The sequence below is a fragment of the Astatotilapia calliptera genome, chromosome 1 (genome assembly GCF_900246225.1).
Source record: "Astatotilapia calliptera chromosome 1, fAstCal1.2, whole genome shotgun sequence".
Taxonomy (NCBI): domain Eukaryota; kingdom Metazoa; phylum Chordata; class Actinopteri; order Cichliformes; family Cichlidae; genus Astatotilapia; species Astatotilapia calliptera.
Genome location: NC_039302.1, coordinates 28388281 through 28412177, shown reverse-complemented (window position 1 = coordinate 28412177; position 23897 = coordinate 28388281). Strand labels below are relative to the sequence as shown.

Sequence of the window (23897 nt, the reverse complement as noted above, 5' to 3'; positions counted from 1 at the left end):
TAGCTAGCCATCAGGTAGCATATCATTACATGCCAGCCCAACTTCAATACAAACACTGACACTACTTAATTTCTTTCTGTCTTTATTAATGTCTGACAAGCCATACGTTTTAGTTTTTTAGAAATCTCTGGGTCAGTACATGGCAAATCATCTTTAGATAGAAATGATAGCGAGCTAACTTCCTGCTTCTTCAACTTCTAACTCTGTTGAACATTGAAAATCTTTTTTTCTATGGATGCATGTATGTTAAACCTTATTGTAACACATGGGAGAGAAGCCACTACAATCATTTTATTGGAGATCTAAATTTCTGGGCTCTTTTAAACTCTCAGTGGTGCCACAGAGTCTGTTTGAATTTGGGAACAGAAGTTTGTACCGGGGAATAGCTACTGACATCAGACTTTTTAGGCAGTTTTTGCAAAAAAGCAAAAGCAAAAAACCTCTTTCACAGCTTTGTATGTGGTAACCCTACTGCTGTAGAATAAAATGGCTAGGTAAGTGGCCTGCACCTGTGAAACCTTTTGTGCTTTGGGGGTTATCTTATTGTTGCCCATCCAGCGTAGCTAAAGCCGACAACACCGGTCTGCTAATCAATTAACCAAATCAACATCCCAGAAATGTATTTGACTTGATGCTATAAGTCAGAATGAAAAGTATCCCTTTCATTTTTAATTGCATTAGCATTCGCTTCGGTCATGAATTAGCTGGAATGTGGACTGAAGGGCAAATAGGGGAAGAAAACTGTGGGCTTGATCTTGCAGGCAGATCATCTGTGGTTTGACAGTTTGAAGTTAAGTAGCAGCCATGGCCATCTCTGTTTAGACACTCATAAGTTTGCCTCTTTTCTGTTCACCATTTTTCATGACAGAATTAACTATTCTAATTCAGACAGCATGAAACACACACCATATATACCCTGTGGTCTTCCGGTGACACTCAGTGAACTAACAGATACAACCCTGCTGGTGCAAAAGAACAAAAACATCGTGATAATAAGCTGAAAATGTTAGTTTTATTATTCTTGTGAATGATGTGATCAATCCAGCCTTTTTATTCTACAGATCAAGATAAGAAAACCAATTAGTTACCCATATTTTACAGTGCCTTTAGTGTTAAAAAAAACATGTTATTTGGCACACTGCTGATCATGATCTTCATAAGATCTCTTATTTGTGTGTTAGAAATCAAAGTCACCTCAATGACTGTCAAAATGTATTATTGCTGTAAAACCTTGAAAAAATTGCTAGAAAATTCTTCTCAAATTAAAAAAATGAAATTTAATATTAAATATACAAAAATGAGCTATTTATATCTTACAATATAAATATAAATATTTGCCCTCTAACTGTGGTGAGAAAGTAACACTGTGTATCTCTGTCCTGCTGTCTTTGACTGTTTTTCTTCTCGTCATCACAGAGACCATAAGTCCAAAGAGTTGTCCTGGGGGATTTATTTCTTCATTACAGCAGCTTTTTCTTTATCATTTAGAAAAACAGTTAAATATATAACTTCTTTCCACTGACAGAAAGGGGAGTTTCACCACTTAACTAGTGGGCTGTGTGTGGCCTGCAACATAAAATCAGTTTGACACTCCTGATCTAGATCGTCCCCCTCTCTCATCCTGCCGTTCCTCCAGCATGTGCGCATTTGCCTGTTTGTTGTATGATCCACCAAAGGCACACCACCAGTAATACCATCAAGGTTATCACTCCATAACGTAGTAACCTTGAAGAGATTAAATTCACTGGAAAGCACAAAAAGACAGAATAAACTAAAATTTAAAAATTTAAAAATTATCTATTTGAAAGATTTTTGAAGCATACAGACATTCTTACCTTTGACCTGAAGAAATACATTGTTTGTTCCATGAACTGTGTACTCATGCTCATAGAAGCATTTTGATGGCAGCACTATGCAGCTGTAATGACCTGAATCCCTCAAAACTGCACCATCGATGATGAAAGTTGTCAGCATCTGAGAGACATTAAAGACTTGCACTAGCAGAATCGTGTCATTCTTCCTCAGGTAAGCGTAGATGAATTTACATCCACCAAGAGTTTGAATATGTTGAGACACTGTGCACTGGAATTCAAGATAGTTTCCCTCATGAAGAGTGGATGGCCCAACTATTGAAATATCTGCTGGGAGAAAATTGGCTGCATGGAAACAGGAGAAAATGAGTGGAAAGAAATAACAATGACATCATATGTTCAGGAGTCAAAACACTTACCTATGACCAGAATCTGAATGATGTTGTCTCCTTTCTTGGCTACTTCAGAAAGTGTATAATGATTCGGGGAATAAACACAGCTGTAATTTCCACTGTGATTAAGACTAGCGCTGGATATGGTGAACAGGGTGTCACTTCGATCTTTCTTCTGGGCGAGATACTGGATTCCGCACTCGTTTATTAACAAATAAATAAAAACCATGGAGTCTTTCTTTTTCCCAAATGTGCTGCATGTTACATAAAGGTCACTGTTTTCACTTATAATCGTCTGCTGCGCCAGGATCTTTGCAGGAAAAATATCTGCGTGACATCATAGTGAGCAATATAGGTAATGATGAGCGCAACCTAGTAACATTTAGGAATACAGAAGAGACATATCTTGTAATGAAGGAAACTGAACTTACCTTCGGTTTGGCTTATGACTTGGTTTGCCAGAACACCTTGAAGAAAAGAAGTGAAAAATTAAATGAATCCTTTCAGATTAAATAGATAGAAAACAGTTTCACTTAAAGATGTAGATGTTATCTGTTAGTGTACTCACACAGAAGAGCGATTATTATGTTCATCATTATAGAAAATGAGCCACCCTTACAGACCCTCTGCAGCATATCTTCTGAAAGCTTCTCAAAGTCCAAAACCACAGAGTGGTTAAAGAGTAAATAACCATATGCAAACATGCAATTATAACATACCCCTACCTGCTCCTTGTATGGTAGCAAGAGATATTTACTTGTTAGGATTAAAAATAATATCTACAAACAAATAATACTTACCACACTGTACTGTTATACTATTTTACTCTCATATACATTATATACCCATTTAGCTTTTGCTAACACTCTATTTCTCTCTTTTTGTCAGATAATTTGCTTCTTCAGTTATCTTACCTTACTCTGATTCTGTATAATAAGTCAGTCTGACGTACTGACAACTATACCCAATACAGGATACTTATCTTCTTTCACTTTTCACTTTGCACTGAGGAAATGCACCCGTCCATTTTCCTCTGCTTATGCAATTTGGTTTGGGTGGGAGTGTAGTGGGGGGGTGGAGGCAATGGCAGGGTACACCCTGGACAGGTCAACAGTCTGTCACGGGGCTAACACAGACAAACAGGTGGCAATTTACACTCACACCTCTGGGCAATTTAGGATCACCAGCTAACCTCCACTAACTGTATGTCTTTGACTATGGCACAATGGAGGACATATATATACAATGAAAAGTGAAAATAACTATAGCGATTCAAATGCAATACAATCTCCATAAAAATTTAATCCACAAATTAAGCAAACTAAAAAGCAACCACACACAGAGACACACACGTTAGCTTTTCTGAAGAGTGCACTGGTTGACACTGACTAAAGAAAGATTCTGATCCAGCTGACCAAACAGATTATACTAACTTTGACCAAATCTTTACCTCTGGATTTACAGACAATAATTCAGAGGTAGATAAATAGAGAATAAACTCAAAGAATATTTCTCTTTGCTTTTAATTGCATGTAAATGTTTGTCAATGCCACTTATTTCCTACAAATGCAACCTAAAGTTGTGTGTTTGTATGTGTGTGTGTATGGTGTGGTCATATGGTTCCAGTATCCTCACAATTCATAAATGACATTTTCATAGGTTTTACACTTTCTGAATAGCAACCATTTTAAAGGTAAGCAGCAGCTGTTTGTAGTGACTTCAGATGTGTGATCAAATAAAGATATTTTATAGCAACAATCAGAACAAATATATATCCCTTTATAAAACGAACAGGAAGTAATTTGTAGTAACAAAGATTTACCACAGGGTGGCAGTCTTTAAACACAGACTGCACTGCTTGATTTTCAAACCTGAACATCTCCATTAAATTTTATAATGTTTGACAGTTCGATGTGATATCTGGAAGCATAAAGAACCCAACTTAGAATTTTCTGTGGCCTGATTCGATATACTTACTTTAAGAAAGAAGTAAGAATTAGCCTACAATCTTTCTTTAAATGGTGGAGAGTCCCAGGCATTTAAACTCCAGTGGCACCTGCCCCTTATCTTAAAACATGTAGTTATCCTGACTGGGCTTTCATTAAATCAGCAAAGATACACAGGAAAGAATGTCGGACACCAACTAGGGAGAAACAGAATGACAAACAGAACAATATTGTCATCCCTTATATAGCAGCTTTGTCGGAGAAACTGAGGAGGTGTTTTGTTTTGTTTTGTTTTTCCCGAGCACGTCATCCCGGTGCACTTCAAACCCAGCCAATGTTCAAATTTTTGTACAGAGAAGACAGATGGTCTGAAAGAGCAGTGAAAGAGGCCCACAACACAGGGGGTGGCTTACAACACCAACTGTCGGCTACCTACAGGGAAGTTTTGAGATCTCTTCTCAGGTGGCTCAACTCCCACTATCGTCTTGTGCCAGGTGACCCTGGACCATCACGCTAAGAAGACCATCTTATATGTGATACCCTGCAAATGGTTTTACCCAATATTGATGACAATTATTCCAAGTATACTGCCGCAGTGGTGAATTTGATTTTTTCCCCTCCCACTCTACTGTACTAACCTTTGTATGAAGTAAAAAAAAAAAGTTTGTTTAAAGTTGATTTTTATTGTTAAAAAGCTCAAAGCAAGTACCTGAAATATGTCTATATAGATAGACATATTTCAGGTATAATTACTCACTATTTATCAATCCAAACAAAAATCACAGGTCGATTGCAAAACAGTTCTGTAGACAGTACCTTATGAAGTGCTGCATCCCATTCAAGTCTCATTCTGAGACTGAAGCATTCCACAAGTCATAAAGCCATTTGGCTTGTCTTGACTTCTTGTAGCTGGTTTTATAATAGTCACAAACATTAGCAGAGCTTAACTACATACAGAAGATAAATACAGAAGGATACACAACCACAGAAGTCTGTCACACATGATATTATACATCACTTTAGTGAGACTATTAAGTAAAACAGCCAATCAAAACAAAATATCACAGCTATAGAAAGGTTATGTCATTTTCATGTAATAATGTGCCCCAGTCTTCACTTCTAGTGAAGCTTACCTGTTGAATGATCAGAGTATCTGAGTCTGTGTTGGCTTTGGCTTTGGGAAACATTTAGCATTTTTAAAGACACTTAAACATTTTCAGTTAAAATCACCCTAAATGCAGCCATGTCCTTAGGATTTATGAATCTATGAAGAAAACGAAACACTTCTATTGAAATACCATCAACATTTGTCATGATTTCGACTTGGCTTTGAAACTTTTTCTAAGCATCTGTGAAACATATGCTCGGAATTCAGCAGTCTGCAGTATTAGTATTAGTTTTGTCAAACTGAATCAAATATCTTCCCCAAGTAATAGAGGCTGGAGGAAAAGGCCAGCTGTTCCTAGGATGCACACGAGCACAAAAACCCATAGGAAGATCCTGTCGATAACCATGGCAACATATTTCCAGTCATCTTGAACCTATGAGAGGATCAAGACAAAAACATGTTCAATGTTACAGCAATATTGTAATTCTTTATTTGAAAGCTGTATGACATTAAATGGTTTTAGCCTTGCTTTTTTGAGTACTCACCTCCTTTGCTTCATTCTGTAGTCTCATATTTTCTGCTATGTATTTGACACTCTCAATAGCTTCCCTGACCTCAGGAGAAAGACACAGAAGAGGCATTATTCCTCCATCCAAAGACTCTGAGCTGGAGCATTGACTCCCCACTCCAACACCCACAGCACTGCCTCCACTCAATGGTCCTAGGCTGCTCAGTCCTCCACTCCCTCCTCCAGAATCTGCAGGCAACTTGCCGGTTCTCTTCTGCCAGCAGCAGTTGCAGCGGCCCTCACAGCACAAGAACCCAGAGCTAGGACATTTGATCGAGTCTCCACCCAAGTTATTGAGATTGGAAAGCTCTGTGTTATTAAAAAGTCTTTGCCGGTTTGTTAAACTTGACACCAAGCTGTTGGCAAGGGCCTGAGGTTTGTGCTGCTTTTGTAGAGTACCTAATGAATGAATGGCGCAGGATTTCGAATGCATCGTCTGAACACTGCCAGCCACAGTCACCTTCTCAGGATCTCTCTCTGGCCTGGTCATGAACATCACCCTGGGCAGCAGTTCAAGAAACACACGCTTTACCCAGCAGGGCATTGTATGTGTCTTCGGGGTGCGGTAGTGGACGTTCAACACAAAAACAGTAATGACAATAGAGAGAGTGACAAAAATCATGGTGAAGAGGAGGTACTCGCCAATCAAGGGTATCACTAGTGAGGTGGAAGGGATGGTCTCTGTGATGACGAGGAGGAAGACGGTCAAAGACAGCAGGACAGAGATGCACAGTGTTACTTTCTCACCACAGTCAGAGGGCAAGTAGAAGACGAGCACTGTGAGGAAGGAGATGAGGAGGCATGGGATGATCATATTGATTGTATAGAAAAGAGGGAGACGACGGATGTACAAAGAGTATGTGATATCAGTGTAGATCTCCTCGCAGCAGTTGTACTTAATATCATGTTTGTAACCAGGTGCATCAATGATCATCCACTCGCCTGTCTCCCAGAAGTCCTTGAGGTTAATAGTTGAGCCAATCAGCACCAAGTCGATCTTGGCTTTGTCATAGGTCCATGAACCAAATTTCATTGTGCAGTTTTGGTAATCAAATGGGAAATATGTGACATCAATCTTGCAGGAGCTCTTGAAGATAGCTGGAGGGATCCAGGTGACATCGCCATTGTAGCGAAGCAGGGCCTTTGTTTTGTCATCAACCTGGAAATCTCCAACTGCGCTGTAGAAAAAGACAAAAGAAGAGTGAGAATGGAACATTGAAAGGAAGGACAGTAAAAGACAACTGAGCCACTGAATACTAACCAGATAGATATAAGCAACTATTGAGTTATGAAAATATCAATTAAAAAGATGCCCTGGGGTTTCAGTAAATGCACCATGTGATGTTATGTATAGCTTCCCTAAGAATCTTCAAAAGAAGAAATGACCCATGCTGAATGAACAATGTAGATCGATAACATTTTGTTACTGTACAGACATCCTTTGCAGCAATAAACAATCAATGAAGACTCTGTGCCAGGTTTTTGTTATTATGCTCACTTGTTGTACAGCACAATGTCTGGCTTCCAAATCCTGTTGGACGGCACTCGGATAAACTCGACGCCTCCGAAATCTTTTGGGTTCCATTTAAGTTTATAGTCATTCCAGATCTGAGAAACAAAGCAGAAAAATTTCTTTTACATAAAAAAAAGTCTGAGAATTAACAGGTATGAGTTTCAGAGTCAATTTGATGCATGTGTAAAGGGGTTTTAAATCAGTTTTCTGGAGATCTGTTTGGTTAGATTAAAGCTTGAAACAGAATGTGACAGTTCAATAATTACCTTCCACCCTGTTCATTCAAAAATGTTTTTAAACATATTTAATCGCTAGAACATATTAGTTACAAAAACATCGGTATGTTAAAGAAACAACTAATACAAAGCAACAGTTGGCGGTATATCAAAAGAACTAGTCTATAGTTGTGTCACAGTAGGATTTTGGCATGAATGGAAATGTCAGTAAGCCAGCATGTATCATAATAAGTATTATAGCCTATCTTTGTGATAAACTATAGTGAAAAACCACAGTGTTAGCCATGGAGGTGCGTGCTGAAAAGTTAAAAAAAGTTAATATAATGAGTCCGAAAATGCTTCCTCCTGGTAATTATCTCTTGTCCGTTTTTATATGCATTTGCTTGTAAAATGCTCCACATAAAATAAAGAAATAATGTCACTATCTCCAAAGGTAGCACATAAACACAAGGATATATAGTACACGTGTGACTTGAATCACACTTTATAGTGTGTTTTATGGATCTTTTGAACACTGTTCATCAGGACGACCAGTGATCCTCATGAGGCTCATGAAACCAGTACATCAAAGCAACCCCAGAGAGCTGTAAAAAATTTGACTTAATTACAAAAACAGCATGTATCCAGAGTGTAGTGCAAGATGGGATGGAGAGCAGGAGAAATGTGTCTCGCCCCTGATGAGTATTTCCCAGAGATATGCTAAAAACAACAGATGAGATTAACATAAGAGAAGCAATGCTCCAGCCCTGAACTCCTAAGAACAATTAAAGCTCAACATTTAGTAGAAGACTGGCTCTGTCACAGATGTGTGCTTGCTCAGTACATGTAAAATTGGAACAGGAGACCCGCCCTACCTCATCTGACTCATTACTAGTTCATTGCACTATGCAGCATTGCAAAAAAAGAAAAATAGCGGATAATCACTGAACTTTCTCCTCCAGATTCACTTTAACTGTACGAACCCATAATGGATGAATATTCCATATTCGGATATTCTAGATTTCTTAACTACTGTCATTGCATTAAAATGCAAATTGGTTATGAAATGTAAGTGCATTCAGTTTATTTGATTTTTTTTGAAAGAAAATATGATCACACGGATCAATGTGTTTAAAAAGCTTCCTCCTATGAATAATTCAACCTGTCAGTCTAGCTCCAAAGAATCACGCATGACAGAAGGTTGGATCTAGACTTGGTGTCCTTGCTCAAGGTCTGTTTGCACAGTCTTGAACAATAAACTTACATGTCTCAGCCACAAATTGGTCTCCATGATCTGATTGACTTCATCCTGAGAAGAGGGTAGAAGATAATAGATAATGAGGACACTGAAGCAAAGAAAACTAAGTACATGTTATTAATAAAGTTAAAACAGTAATAATAACTGTCACAGGCAATCATCCAATTCACTGCTGAGATTTTTGTCTGTGCTTCTGTAGCATCAGCGCAAAAGGTTTCAGAGATCTGCACCTGAGTCCTGCATGCCTGGAGCATAATACACATGACAGCTGGGGCTTGTAGGTCGCAGCCTTTAACTTTTTTTTTTTTACTAGCAATTCAGTGATACAGCTGGAACAGAGGGACTAAAGATGGGAGACAAAACAACTGAGGGTCAGATTTCTGTGTGACTTAGACCGTGAATGAACCAATCTCATGACTGAGCGCAAACATTAACCATTCATGTGACCATCTTGTATCCAGAATAGCTCTTAGATTCAATGGTTGACAGAAGGCTTTAGTTTAACCTCTTCTGAATATCTTTGGGAGAACAGTTATTTCATGTCACTTGGATAGATAAGACACACACTCTGTGGTTCATAATTAAATCACTCAAAATCCTAAAAGACGCAAAATAATTTTTTGTAGTCAAAATCAGATGATTAAATTAATATTTGCAGATTTTGTTTTAACAAGGATGCAGAACTGAATGTTGGCTGTAGATCATATACTACATCTACTATCTTTAGCAGAACAGCCTCTGAGACCAAAATGCACATTGCCATTACCAAGTGATCATGTGGTTTGATCCCTGATTGTGAGATAATGTTAGTTTGCCCAGCCCATAAGGTATTGATGCTCTAAATTAGCTCATATAGCCATGTTGGAGTTGTTGAAGGTGAACCAAATGCTTCTGAGTTTGGAGCACCAGGTGTGCAGAGGGAATAACAGTCATCCATCAGCACTCTAGCTTGGCTTGCTACTTTAAATGAGTTAAGGATCATGTAACAAAATATCTCTCTCTCCATATCATCATTGTCTGATCAGACAGATCTTTAATATTTATTTAGATCCTTTGAAAAAATAAAAACACCTTGTTTGCACAGAGGCAAAAGAAGATGCATGAGGTGTCACCTGATGGTTACTAGTTTATACACAGTGAAATACTGTTACCTGTTTTTGACCGGCATTTTCTTTCTGTTAGACCATTATAGCACCAAAGTATTGTTTGACATAAAGGGTTAAAAGAGAGCAATGGTGCAATAAGGGTAACAATAAAAGAAAAAAGAGGCAAACACTAAAAAAACATATTCCTTAAAAAAGCAAATAAATAGTACATTCTGTATTTCCAAACATTTTATTGTGTGAATGAAGCTGTATTGCTTGCCAAACAGTCCTTTGCTATGCTTATTAACACCACCTGCGCTCAACCTGTCTGCGTCAAGTGACACAGTCGTCTGTCTGGAACGGCAGTCTGCAGTCAACAAACTCTAGCAGAGAAATCTAGGAGTGCCCATCTGAAGTGGCAGTGACTGAGTGATAGGGGGTGCCTGAGAGGTACTCAGACAGCTGACATTTCCCATCTTGTCTTGGCCAGAAAAACAGCCCAATTGTCTGCCCTTTCATCTAGGTCCCAGGAGCTACTGTGTAACGTGAGAGGGTATCTCAAGCTTATGATACGGTGTCTAAATTACCACCTTCCCCTAAATTTTGTTTCAGTAAAAGTCTGCAAAGCAGCACACAAACTATATCTTTGAGATGTAAAAACACAAGTTTTAAGCCTTGTATACACACAGATCTTCTACAATTTCTACTCTTTATAGGCAAGAGTAATCTAAGGTCATGTTTATTAAGCAGAGTGATATTTGTTTTATAGAGGTGAAATAGCTGCCCCATAAATCACAAACACTCCGGGCATCAGCTCCGACACTGAGGAAAAACATTTTCTTGCTACTTACCACTTTGACCAGCTGTGACATGGACACCTCAAACTGCACAATGACTGGATCAGATACATTTTCCACCGGCCGTATATACTGGTTGTAGTTGGAAAATATCCCAGAGAAGAGCTTATGCTCTGCATCTGAACATGTGCCTCCTGGACAGGAGCACAATGTCAGCCATGGGAATCTCACTGCATATTTAAATGATTATACAGTTTAACTGTGATCTATTTTTTTTCTGCTTTACCATTTACCACCCAAAGTAGAACTCTAAATTTGACAGTTTCACAACCTTTTTTGTCATTTTTTAATTTCAAGTTCTTTTCTTTCTAACTTGAGTGATTTGGCATCATTCTTAACACAGTATGTCTCTTACAGAGAACAGCAACTACATCAACATATTACTGTTATCCTGATTGTATAAGATTAAGGATTTGAACACATGCATGATTCCTTGATGCACTGCATTAAATTTTACATAACCCAATAGACGTAGCCTTCAAAAATAATTAGATCTATTGCTTTTTTTTTTTTTTTTTTTACATTTCCCTAAAGCAACAAGTAGATTTCATGCTACCAGCTTCTTACTCACCTGACAGAAGACACAGAAAGAAAGCACAGGGACCAGATAAGAAGTGAAACCTGGTTTTCATCCTGTTCAAATTGACAAATGCCAGATAATTCCAGGGTCAGCTGCAGCAACGATCCACGGAGCACACAGGAGGAAAGTGGAGGAATAAGAGCTCGTCCGCATCACCCGACAGAACGAGCGAGCAGAGGGAGCGAGCGAGTGAGGGAGGCAGAGCCACACTGAGGCATACAACCAGTCACAGTCAGGAGCCATGCACTGCAAAAATAATAATACAAAATATGCAGAATATGGCGACTTAATCGGGTAAACGGGGGTAAAATGTTGAGTGGTGCAAATCTTTCACCTCCAGTCACACCATTGGATGGTCAGCTTCCCAAGACTTAACAGCCATTGTCCTTCATATCTGACACACAGTCACATCACCCCAAACAGCTATATAACAGATAAAACTGAAATTATCTCTCTGGAAATATGTGTATTTATTTATTCCATGAGTGGACTGCAGTGTATTAAATCCTCTTGGGAGACACAAGCATTAAAATAAATACTCTGCTAAATATATTTGCATATGTATCCTAATGACAAAAAACTGCTGACATAAGGCTTGGGAATGATTGTTGAAAACAAAACTCCTTTTGGTCTGAACCAGAAGAAATATTTTTTATGGATATGTGCCGTGGAATTGCAACATCCTGCTTCAATAATAAATGGAAGTTAACAGGCGCATGAAAAAAACAGTTAACCATTTGGAAAAACTGTAAACTAAGATTAAAATAAAGCCAGTCGATCCATAAACACAGATGTTTATTGCTATCTCTTGATTTACATGCATGGCTCACAAAATACCCAAAGTCTGCAGAACCTTTAATGAGCACACTCAGCACTGTTTAGTGAGCTGTAAGCATTGTGTCGTTTCATTTGTGTGTTAGTGTAGGTTGCGTTTGTCTGCTTTGTTTTATTCCATTTATGTGTGTGCTTACAATTGCCCATCTGTAAAAAATGAGCACTTATCAAAGATTTGGTGCTTTTAGTGTCAATGCACAAATGAGCCTTCATATTACTGCAGCATGAAACAAACAAATTCTAGAGTATCTCTTTTTTTCTTTTCTTTTTTTTGTTTTGTTTTGTTTATTTAGACCCTTGATATATATATAAATTTAGGAGAAATAGTTACTAACAGTTACATGTCAGTGATATGGAATGGCTATGGAAAGTACTCAACCTTAAAACACCGCAATAAAGACCAGCTCTAAAAGTTTTGTTGTGTCAGTATTTTTTGCGTTGTCTTGCTTTTTTTTTTTTTGCACTGAGAGTGAACAACTGTTTTATCTATATGATAAACCATCCTAACTGGCTCACCCTAAATGAACACATTGGCTCTGATCTTTATCACCAGCAGTACAGATTAAATAAGCACATTGGCAAAACCCTGACATCTTTAAGACTTTATAGGCAATTTCATGCATTTAATCAAACTAAAAGAGCACACAGCTCTTCATTGTATTTCAGTGACACAGTAACACAGATGACAGGTCACACTACATCTGAGAGCAGTCATACAGTATATTTATCACATTATGTATATTACTGCAACAGTTCAGCATACTTCAGTGCAGTGAAAGCTACACCCATCCTTTGAAGAAACAGCAGCCTCAGTGAATGATGCTGCATTTTAACATATGCAAATGTAACTATTCCTTAACATATTGGGTGATTTACTGTTTTAGGGCATATTGTTTTAAATACTATATGATAATAAGTGGCTTTTATTTATTTTGTACCATACCTTACATGTTTACAAGTACTTTATCAAACCCTCTGGGTACGATTTGGCACAGACGACATTGTATCAGTGATTCTGTTACCTGCCAGCACAGTGCTAAGCAAAAACTAAAAAGACATCAAAACTTTTACAAGCCTCTATACCCTCATACATAATATTGTCCTAATAGCACAGTTTCTTATGAAAACCCTGAAGTAGCTCAGTCTTTCTGCATGAGGATCAAATGCGAGGAATGTCCGAACTGGGCACATGGTTGGCAACAATCTGACTCTGGAAAAGAGGCTGGAGAAACAGGCCCAGGGTTCCCACCACACACACTATCACAAAGATCCACAGAAACAGACGATCCACTACCATGGCCACATACTTCCAGTCCTCTATAACCTGCAAAAACACAGAAATCAATAAAATAATTTCAGTTAGTCAATGTACATGGTTCTTCATGCTGATATTTTTTTCAAAGTATAATATTGCAGAGCAGTAAGATTAATTAATACTGTTAGAACGTGTTGAAATATAGAAACCAAATGAAGACAATAAATAAAAAAGCAAATGCTTGTTAGTTTTAATGGGAACACATAATATTCTATAAAACATTTCTTCATGCATTTCATGGAACAAGGCAAAACCCTTAAAGGATCGGTCTCCATAGTGCTGCATTCTGTACATTGGAATATCTATTGACCCTTTCACCTCATCATCAGTGCTGTCTGTAGTGGTTCTTGAAACGAGCTATTTCTCATTCCTGGTTTCCTCCCTATTGATCTGTTATTGATTTGCTGGTATCTATTGATTTGAAGGGAGAAAGTGAATGATAAAATCAAAATCTGCCTTCAGTTTGGTGAGTTACAGCCACTACTTAGGGTTAGTAGTTTTCCCTCCTACACCTCAAGCGCCCTGGAGTGTGAGGAAAATGTTATAATTTGAGTACAAATGGCTGTGACCCAGTTTATTGTGACCAGGCTACGTGCTGGCATCTGACACCTGATATATTATATATAACAACAACAACTAAAATAGTTCCATATTCTGTTTACCTCACCTAATGAATGAAGTGGAGGTAGACTGCAATTAACTTCATAATAAATGTGGTTGAACTAACGTTATTTCCCTAGGCAAAACTGGTGATAGCAATAATGGCACTGTAGACAGATTGATGGTGATGCTATTCCCACAACAGAGGCCCATCAGGACCATCATATTATTCCAATAAAGAGAATAACAAATGCATGAGTCTTTCTATCACATGAAATCTAAGCATCCACTTCACATACACAGATTAGTATAAACTAAACTTATAAAGTTATATTTATCTGCATGTAAATTCTGTGTCATTTGTTTCAAAAGTAACACGCATATGTGGACTGTCAGAAATGTCACCTTTATATCACTCTTTTTGTTAGCATTATAAACCCATTCTGTGAACAGATCAATATCTAGATAGGTTAGCTTAGTTAGTCAGCAATTGGATTTGTGAGGTCTACGCCTGCATTATGATTTATGGTGCATGTTTTTTCACCTTTTTACTCTCTTGATTAAGAATGTTTTGAAAAAAGGACAATATAAAGCTCTTCTAGATGCCGACAACAAAGACGCTCAGCTGGTTATTAAATGCTGAAATATTAGCAGACTCGAAACAAAAACTCAACTCAGTTAAAAACATCACATTCCGTTGAGCACCCACATCTGTCAAGTTTCTCCACAGGTTGCCTTGTCACTGTGTTGCACTGTTGTTGCTCGTGACATCTTTACAGCACACAGCTTATAACCGATTGTCTCTTTTATGATATTAACATATGCAACCAGAGTAAACTTAAAAACTGCACCTTATTAGTAAATTTCTTTGCAGGTAGATATTTAAACTTTAGGGCCCAAGTTGTTTACTTCTGCTGCCACACATGGTAAGCTAAGCTAATTGCCTTCTGGGTCCAGCCCAAATGTTAAACTCTGGGGATTTTAAAGAAAAATCTAATAAGATCCCAAATGCACAAGTTTAGAGCAAAAACTATGCTTACAGTCTGGACCCAAAATAATTGGTCTCTGTCGCTGGCTAAGTTATGAGTCCATGACAAAGTATTTTCTGTATTTTTTTTAATAATTCATCAGGTTAAGTTTATAAAGTTTGCATTCTAATGGGGGAGGCCTTTGAGTAACAGTTGGATTGCCAATACATACAGTAACTGACAGCAGACGTCTGCTAGGCTTCACCTGAGTTAAGCTGAGACATTGAACTTGATCTTTTGTGTTAGAGCCTTGTTGATCCTTTTTAATTACACTATCATGACTCTTAATTGTACAAGGAAAATATCTTTTTATATAAATGGTAAGACAGCTGTAGAACTGGCAAGTACTAAGCATGCTTATGCTTAATATTTTAAGGCTCACAGGGGACTGCACAATACACACTCAAAACCCAAACGAGTTATACTGTATACGTACTGCTATAGTAACAAATATTAAAATAGCTACAGTCACTATATAGAATATGAAATAATAGCCAGGTGAAATATGTGCTACAAAAAGTATACATACACTCTGATCATCATCATCTCCCATCATGTGTTCAGCCACAAAGCACACCCCATTCACTGCCTCCTGGATATCAGCAGCCCAGTCTGAGTTGTCCCTGTGTTGGAAGTCCTGGGTGGATGTGAAACTAGTGGGAAGGAAATCAGTAGAGCGCTGGTCTCCCTTCCTATAGGAGTGACTGTATCCTGCTGGAGGAGTTATATTTTTGTGTCCTGGTGTAGAGAAGGCAGAGTCTGAAGACAGCAGCGCAGAAGCTGACATGGTGATATCTGTCTTGGATGCAACTGGATATCCCAAGCCCAAAATGGTTCTTTTAGCTCTTAAGCATCGATGCTGACGCAATCTTTGGCGTGCAGATTTGTTATGAGGGCGCCTCATGAAGAGTAAAGCAGGCAATTTCTCAAGAAATATCAGCTTGACCCAAGAAGGCATGGTATGGGTGCTAGGAGAGCGGTGGTGCACGTTGAGCACGCACACACTGGTGATGATGGAGAAGGTCACCAGGACCATGGTGAACATCAGGTACTTGCCAATCAGGGGAACATCTAATGATGTTGGAGGAACAATCTTTGAGATTAAAAGCAGGAACACGGTGAGGGCCAGAAGTACAGAAATGCACAGGGTCATCTTCTCGCCACAGTCTGAAGGCAAGTAGAAGACTAGAATGGCCAAAGAGGTGATCAAAACACATGGAATGATGAGGTTTATGGTGTAAAAAAGAGGCTTCCTCTTAATGATAAAGTCATATGTCAGATCCACATAAGTGGGATCCAGAGGGTTGACAGTCCGTCTCCCTGGCAGAGCTAAGATATCCCACTCTCCACTGGGAGTAAAATCATCCATACTAGCCATCTCAGACTTTAAGATCAGGTCAATCTCTGTATGGTCATATGTCCAAGATCTGAACTTGAGAGTGCAGTTCTGCTGGTCAAAGGGAAAATGTTTGACTTCGATTTTACAGGCGCTTTTATAGATAGCCGGAGGAAGCCATTCGATGCTGCCGTTGAAAAGGACGATGACATTAGTGAACACCGTTACCTCATAGGTTCCGTCAGCACTATGAGAAAGAGAGGAAATAGAAATAAAACAGCATATAAATTGGCCTTTAAAGCTATCATTATCAAAATTATAGAAATTTACGGTAAAGCTATTTTTAATAATGTGTAATAGTGGCATTAATTATTTTTAATAAGAAGATAATTGTTAAAGATTCAGTTAATCACTAAAGCAAATGCATAGACATTCATTAATGCAGACAGCTGGTAAATATATTGATAGAGGACAGAAACCAGGAGGGTGAAAACATGAAATATAACTTACTCTATGATATGACTGACTTTTCACTTTTTTTCATTTTATTTATTCATTTTACAATAACGCTGTTACAGTTCCATCCAAAATGTTTGATAAGGGCATCAGAGGATATTTACAAATATTTTACAAATTAATAATATCTTTTTTATTTAACACCAGCAATGTGCAGACAGAAACTCTCTTCAAAATACAAACTGAGAAGTCAGCCGAGCTTACTTGTTGTACAGGACAATATCCGGAAGCCACACATGTCTGGAGGGAATGCGCAGTTTGACAATACCTTCATACTGTGCAGGATCCCATGACAACCTGTAGTCCACCCAGTGCTGGAGAGACAGAGGGACCCAACCATTCAGTGCACTTTCCCAATAGCAGTTCATTTATAATTACATGCTACATTATCTGTAAATTATGTTTGGGGCACAATTACAGAAGCGGTTTGTTCCACATAGAGAGAGGAAGAATGGATACGGATACGATTCAAGTTCAAGATGAAGGACATTTAACACACATTCTCACTCAGTACAAAACAAAATGCTTCATCACACCTACCTGAGTGAGCCAAACATTTGTGGTCATGATCTGTTCCCTTTCATTCTGAAAATGAAATATTAGGGGGAAATTACCTATATTGGTAATACAAGTTTAAGACCCAGACACTGGCCCTAGAGAAGTAGGAACTCGTGTCTGACATTTACTCTTTTTATATTTTTGTTCTAGTTAATTAAAACATGAAGAGCTGAAGACCTATTGGGGTATATTAATGTTTAAACAAAAACTGGAAATTATATGCTTCTGCAATTTTATTTAAAAAATAAAAATAAGTCCTATACTGATTTGAGTCATGGTTGGACCTTCCTGTTTACTGTCATGTTTACTCTGGTTAAAAGTAACCTTTAAAAAAAGAACTGCACTGCACAAGAACACTCCTTTCATCTCAGATTGCTTGTTAACATGTTTTTGATTGCACTGTCATCAAACTGCCGTGACATACACTTCCAATAAAGTGACACCAAATGGTAATTACCCCAAGGGGTACAATGCAAACTCATAAACAGAAGCTGTGAACGAGCCTTGCTACTTTAGTCTGCAGCTGGGAGGACCCTCCACTGTAATTCAGAGAAGAGCCTCTATCACTGTGGCCAAAACAGTTTTATGGCCCCTTTTAATCCAATGTGCTGAAGTTTCAATCTGGACATGACAGAGGCAGAGATCACGGCTGACCAGATCTATCCTCAGCTTCATCCATCCATTTAGAGCTATGGCTCTTCAGCAGAGCTTGCTCTTTAATTAACTACTTCCTCGAAGCTCTTTTTTTTTGTCTCTTGCTGTGTGCTTTCTATTACCCGCCATCTTTCACACTTAATTTCTCTTTATATCCTGTTGTGTCACCATCACAAAGTCTCTAACAAAAAAACATAGAAATATACATAGAAATGTAAATAAGTATACATACTTCTTAACAATGGGCAAGAGTACACACTTACCACACTGATGAGCTGAGCCAGAGACACTTGCAGCTTTACTGTGACTCTCTCGGTTCTGTTGACAGCTGGGCGAATGAGGGGATTGTAGCGATCTTTTCCCAGCAGCCAGTTCATGAGCCGCTCTTCGGAGTCAGCGCTGCGGCTACCTGGTGACATCACACTTTTCTTCAACATTTATGTACACACATCCACCTCACCTCTGTCCAGACAACTTAATCCCAATAAAATGGAGAGACTATAATCTCAAACAGAGATTGGAAAACAATCTTTAACAGCTTTAGATCAATAATAAAGAGGAATGAATGAGATCACATTTTTTAAATACATATATTTTATATAGATATATTACATTATAAATAATCTACAATATACAGTGTAATACACAAATCAGTTAAAGACAAAATACCTTATTTAAATACAACAGAAAAAAATCAAGACCACATTAAACAAGGTAGTAGGAAATGGGCATTTTAGGTGAAAAGAGAGATTCATTTTTCTCTATTATTGTTGTACTTTCAGTGTACAGTATTTAGAAACAAAACTTTTTTTTAAAAAAAAAAGTGTAAATCGAAAGATTTCTTTTAAAACTGTGTTAAAAGCTTGTATTATTAAGTTTGTTAGGTTTCTATAAAACCTCATACATGAAAGCTACACTATTTAATGGGAAGTTGAAGATTAGGGATGTGATTGGTTTTGTGTTTTTAGTAAAAATGCTTGAACTGATGGTGCCACAATACACAATCTACCACCCTGGCATGAACACACTTACTATATATACTGTTAGATACCTTCCAGCTTTAACACTAAATTTTGGTAAAAGAGAATACTCATCTAACCATACTCCTGTTTTGTTTTGTTGTTTTGTTTTTTTGTTGTTGTTTTTTTTTTTGGGGGGGGGGGGGGGGGGGATTAACATGATTTAAGTACTTGCTTAATCTCTGAAATTCTAAGCGAGATAAATGAGGATTGCTTCAGTCACACTGCTTGTTTAGTTTTTAAGGAAGGTAGAATTACACATCTGTGGGTTTGCTTTAAGCAAACATGAAGCAAAAGCACAATTATTAACACCCAAATATGTAAACTAGGAAGGTTGTGTGTTACTGGAAATTACATAAAAATGTCACAAAGTCCCAAAAAGTCATTTCCCAAAAAGGTAATTACATTTTGTAGAAGGGCAGATATTTTCACAACATGTTAATAACTGTGCTTTTGTAACAGCTTTGCTTAAAGCAAACCACAAATCTGTATTTTAAGTAAAAATAAACTATGAATTCCAACACATGAACTCAGCCTTCTCTCCTATTCCTGATAAATAATGTCTAAGTAAAGTGTGAAGGCAAGGCTGATTAAAACAGATGGTCAGTTCTCTTCTGAAGCAGAGCAGATACGTGTAATACTACCTCGTCTATTTCCTTTACTTGCAGCTGGTTATTGATGTCCCCACAAGGTTTGGAGTTGCTGACTTGACTTATGTGTGGCGAATGCTCTAGTAAAGCAAGACTTGTACTAATGTGCTCATTGAAGAAAACTTGTTACTTTTATCACTAACTACAAGGGCAAAATTCAAGGTTCAAATAGTAAATCTTTGCATTGATTTTTCATAAAATGTAGTCAGATATTCATAAAAGCCACAAAAATATATCTGCCTAAACTGATAGCTTTCAATGGCTGGTAATTCATCGAACACACTGACTAATCATTAACATTCAGGGCTAGAAAAAGTATTTGCACTTCTGTGCTGATTACTTCTTCTAAGGCTTATTGGGAGTTCGGTTTTTCACAGCACTTTAGAAGACGCATTATAGGGATACACAAAGCTGGAAAGGCTACAAAAGCTGTTCTAAGGACCTGAGCATTCAGTTATTGACAGTTAGATAAATGCTCTACAAATGGTATTCTCCTTAGGAGATCCTAAGGAGCAAAGATCACACCAAATGTGAAAAAACAGTAGCAGCAAAAAAATCAATAAAATCTCGAATGAAAGACTGCCACACTAGTCTTAAAATAATAAAAAAACAGTTTTAAAACTTTACACCTCTTAACAAGATGGCAGACACTTATCTGGAAATTTAACTGACACAACGTCGCCAATGAGAGCAATGAGACAAAGTTTAAATTTTCTTTGGAGGAAAAAATGTGCACCACATCATGGTGGAACACTTCATGATTTGGGATTTCTTTGTTATCCTGTTCCAGTTCAACATTTTTAGGTGAATGTCAGGGCAGCAGTTCATGACCTGAAACTCAGTGTGGGTAATGCAACAAGACAATGAGCCTAAAACAGAATGATGGGGAAAAAAATCCATATTTTGGAATTGTAAAATCAAAGCCCTGACCCGACCTTAATCCAACTGAGATGCTGAGGGCTGACCTAACAAGGGCTGTTAAAACATCCTAGAAACACAGCTGCACTAAACAGCACTGTAGTGACATATTGTCCAAAATTCCTCTCAAAAGTCTCATAAACAGGTATAGGAACATCTAATTAGGGTCGTTTTTGTTAACCTAAATTGCAAATAAACAGATAGACCTGTAGAAAAGATTTAGGTATATGTCTCGTAAAAAATTACTAATAAATAAGCCCACTTTTACACTTTTCTTATGCAATATTATTCTAAGAATTAAGTATAAATTAATTGACTTTTGTCCTGAAAATTCAGAAAGTCTCTTGCTGTCGTTACATGATGTGTTTAATAAAGATACTGAGAGCACAAGGGTACATGGTTTATTAGTTTAGGCACTTTATGTGTAGCCAGTTCAGCAATCCTGATAATTTCAGACTTTTTCTTGCAGCTACATGTGATGATGGTGTGCGGTTTTAGAAACAGTATCCAGCTGTGTGTGTCATCATCAACTCACAGACTCCTGCAGCTTTGCGAGGTGTGGCGTAATATCAGTCTATCCCCCACAGGTCAGTAAATAATGCCATGACTGTGCCTTTATCAGACACTCACCAAGATCCTATTCACCACAGCAGGACTTCCATACCACCACTGAGCAGATGGTATGTCGTTCAAAGTTCTTGGAAGCCAGACTCAAACAAGTTCCCTCTTCCTCAGACCTAAAGACTGCTTGAGCCAGACCAACTGTAGGCAGCTGCTGTGAATAGCATCTAAAGTGTATATGTGCATGCAGGTTTAATATGGGAAATTAATAGTGTTGACGCTACACTGATTGAAAATGAGGTCAGGCATGTTAAACAAATTTGTAAGCTGTTTTGGAGTTGATAAAGGTCATTTGGTGCAGCACACCTTTAAAACCCATTATTTTACATTGTAATGGAGTTGGAACCTTGATCTAATCAGTTTAAAAACTACAGCAACAACAAAACGGAGAGCCAAAGATAGCTGCGGTTTATATACTATTAGATATGACATAATATACTAATATGATATAAATGGCAAAAAAAAAAAAGGGGGGGGGGCATTTTATTTCTTGGACACACTTGAAGAATTATCTCATAAATGCAATAATATGGCGCCAAATCCTGTAACATAAAGTGTGAACCAAAAATGTTCGCTAACTAATTGTTTCCTAAATTGTCTGATGTTATAAATGTTGTTTTATTTTATTTTGTTTTGGGGTTTTTTTATGTTTTGTTTTTTTAAAACATGGATGGTACTTGTTTGTTTCCCGAAACCAGATATTTTAAAACAGATAGATAGATAGATAGATAGATAGATAGATAGATAGATAGATAGATAGATAGATAGATAGATAGATAGATAGATAGATAGATAGATAGATAGATAGATAGATAGATTCATATCATATTTCAGCTACATTTAAAAAGCTTAGCTATCTATGTCTTCTACAGAAATATTGGTTTTTAAAAAAATAATTAAAAGGTGAGTTGAAAATAGCCTAAACGAGCTTATGCATTGAAAATTCTACTTTTGGACAATAAAAGCATACATTCTTTTGTAGTTTCCTCAACATGGAGATACATTTGGCGGTGACGCACACACAGTACCAAATGTTAGAAATATTTTAAATTGCTACTTAAATGAAAGGGGAAACACACTTACAGTGAATCAAAGGCAGAAGATAAGCGAGGATCGAGAGTGCGCGACTCATGTTTACGGTACCATCTGGTCCGTCGTCAGTGATGAAGACTCAAAGCTGCGCTGTTCCGTAGCAAAGCTTTCGGACATGCCGGATTCTACAAGCGTGAGATTTAGTCACTTTATCATCACAGCGCGGTGTCTCCTGTCACATAGTGAAGTTCTTTCGTAACAATCCAGCTTTGAAATCCACTGAAGCCCCCATTTGGGACCACATCGGCAACCAGGACTTTGCCCTCCGCCAAAAAGGAGCAACCTGCTCTAGTGCGCTGCTGCTCTCACTTGCAACTCATCCAGATCTGTCCTGTGCCGCTGCCTGTAACCGATCTGTGATCAGTTAGTTCAAGTTTACACCAGCTCTGGAGCGATTTCAGATAATAGGTAATTAGAGGGCAGTTATATTGAACCATTAATGTCAGCATAACGACCCAAATGTATTTATTTAATCTCTGTTTCACCTGTGCCCTAATTAGGCTCCATGATAGTCAGTATCTCCGCGAACTACAGGAAAAACATTCTCAAAGAAACCTTTTTTTCATCTTTTAAAGATTAAAGCTTTTCCACAGACAGCAGCATGAGGGGGATATAGGCTGATTTCAGCATTCACACCTATGTGACTAACAGCACTAATCAAGCACCAGTCTCAGTAATATTTTCTCAAGCATCCAACTACAGATGTTGATATTTTGGACTTAATACTCTTCCAGACCCGCGACATAATTTGACAGTGTCGGTGTCTTGGGATCATTTGCTGACTTCGCGCTGCACTGGCGACTGTGCGGAAGAGCAGTAAATTATTCTCCGGTTCTGTATGTGAGATTTACCGAGGTGAGGTCCAGTCAGATCTGAAGCAATGCAATCTTAGCGTAGCAGATTTACAGTCACCGAGCTGCTTAAAGCCTCATTATAATGACCAGCAAAGGAACTGTATCAGGCATGAAGAACAGCCCCAAGGACCCTCCGAGGATTATAAATTTAAAGTCCAAAGACTTCTGGACTGGATCAGTGCAAGCAGATCAATAGGGCCTGATTAGGTTTTGACCCTCTCTTGTTTTTATCAGGCTGACGGGGAGAGGGCCATGGACTGAACAGTTTGTTCACTTGTTTTTAATAAATCATATGTTAGACCAGGTACACCAACTGTACATGCAGAAAATAAATGTTTTCTTAAATATCACACTTTTTACTCTGCACTGATACATTTCTGAAGTTTCACAATAGTGCTTTAGATTGCTATTTTTTCTGTGTTCATTTACCTCTGTATCATTACTGTTTCAATAGCCAGAGACTTGAAACAATGCACTCTTGATCTTTTGACTAAGTGTGAACTTAGAGATGAATTACTAAACTAGAGAGCATGTTAAACTTATAAATGACGGTCACTGTGATATAATAG

At 37.9% G+C, this 23897-nt stretch overlaps 2 protein-coding genes across 2 annotated transcripts; both read right to left on the bottom strand.

Annotated features, from left to right (window-relative positions):
* Nucleotides 1-4906: 4906 nt before the first annotated feature.
* On the bottom strand, nucleotides 4907-11441 carry chrna3 (cholinergic receptor, nicotinic, alpha 3). The gene is made up of 6 exons (XM_026172945.1): nucleotides 11325-11441; nucleotides 10748-10887; nucleotides 8818-8862; nucleotides 7324-7433; nucleotides 5803-7003; nucleotides 4907-5690 (listed from the first exon to the last, which is right to left on the bottom strand). Exons 1-6 carry the CDS (start codon nucleotides 11383-11385, stop codon nucleotides 5562-5564), a joined length of 1686 nt encoding a protein of 561 aa, XP_026028730.1. The 5' UTR covers nucleotides 11386-11441; the 3' UTR covers nucleotides 4907-5561.
* A 1010-nt stretch (nucleotides 11442-12451) lies between these two features.
* chrnb4 (cholinergic receptor, nicotinic, beta 4 (neuronal)) lies at nucleotides 12452-22770 on the bottom strand. Its single transcript, XM_026172932.1, is given in 7 exon segments — nucleotides 12452-13491; nucleotides 15640-16693; nucleotides 17167-17276; nucleotides 17503-17547; nucleotides 18438-18583; nucleotides 22466-22537; nucleotides 22540-22770. Coding segments are annotated over 7 exon segments (1644 nt in total). The 5' UTR covers nucleotides 22592-22770; the 3' UTR covers nucleotides 12452-13326.
* Between the last annotated feature and the right edge of the window lie 1127 nt (nucleotides 22771-23897).

Excerpts from the sequence above, each read along its gene's own strand:
- chrna3 (XM_026172945.1), bottom strand. The coding sequence starts at position 11,385 with ATGAAAACCAGGTTTCACTTCTTATCTGGTCCCTGTGCTTTCTTTCTG. Across the intron at positions 10,888-11,324 it reads CTTTCTGTGTCTTCTGTCAG|GAGGCACATGTTCAGATGCA; the intron begins GTGAGTAAGAAG and ends GCTCCTGTCCAG. Across the intron at positions 7,004-7,323 it reads GACATTGTGCTGTACAACAA|CGCAGTTGGAGATTTCCAGG; the intron begins GTGAGCATAATA and ends CTTTTTCTACAG.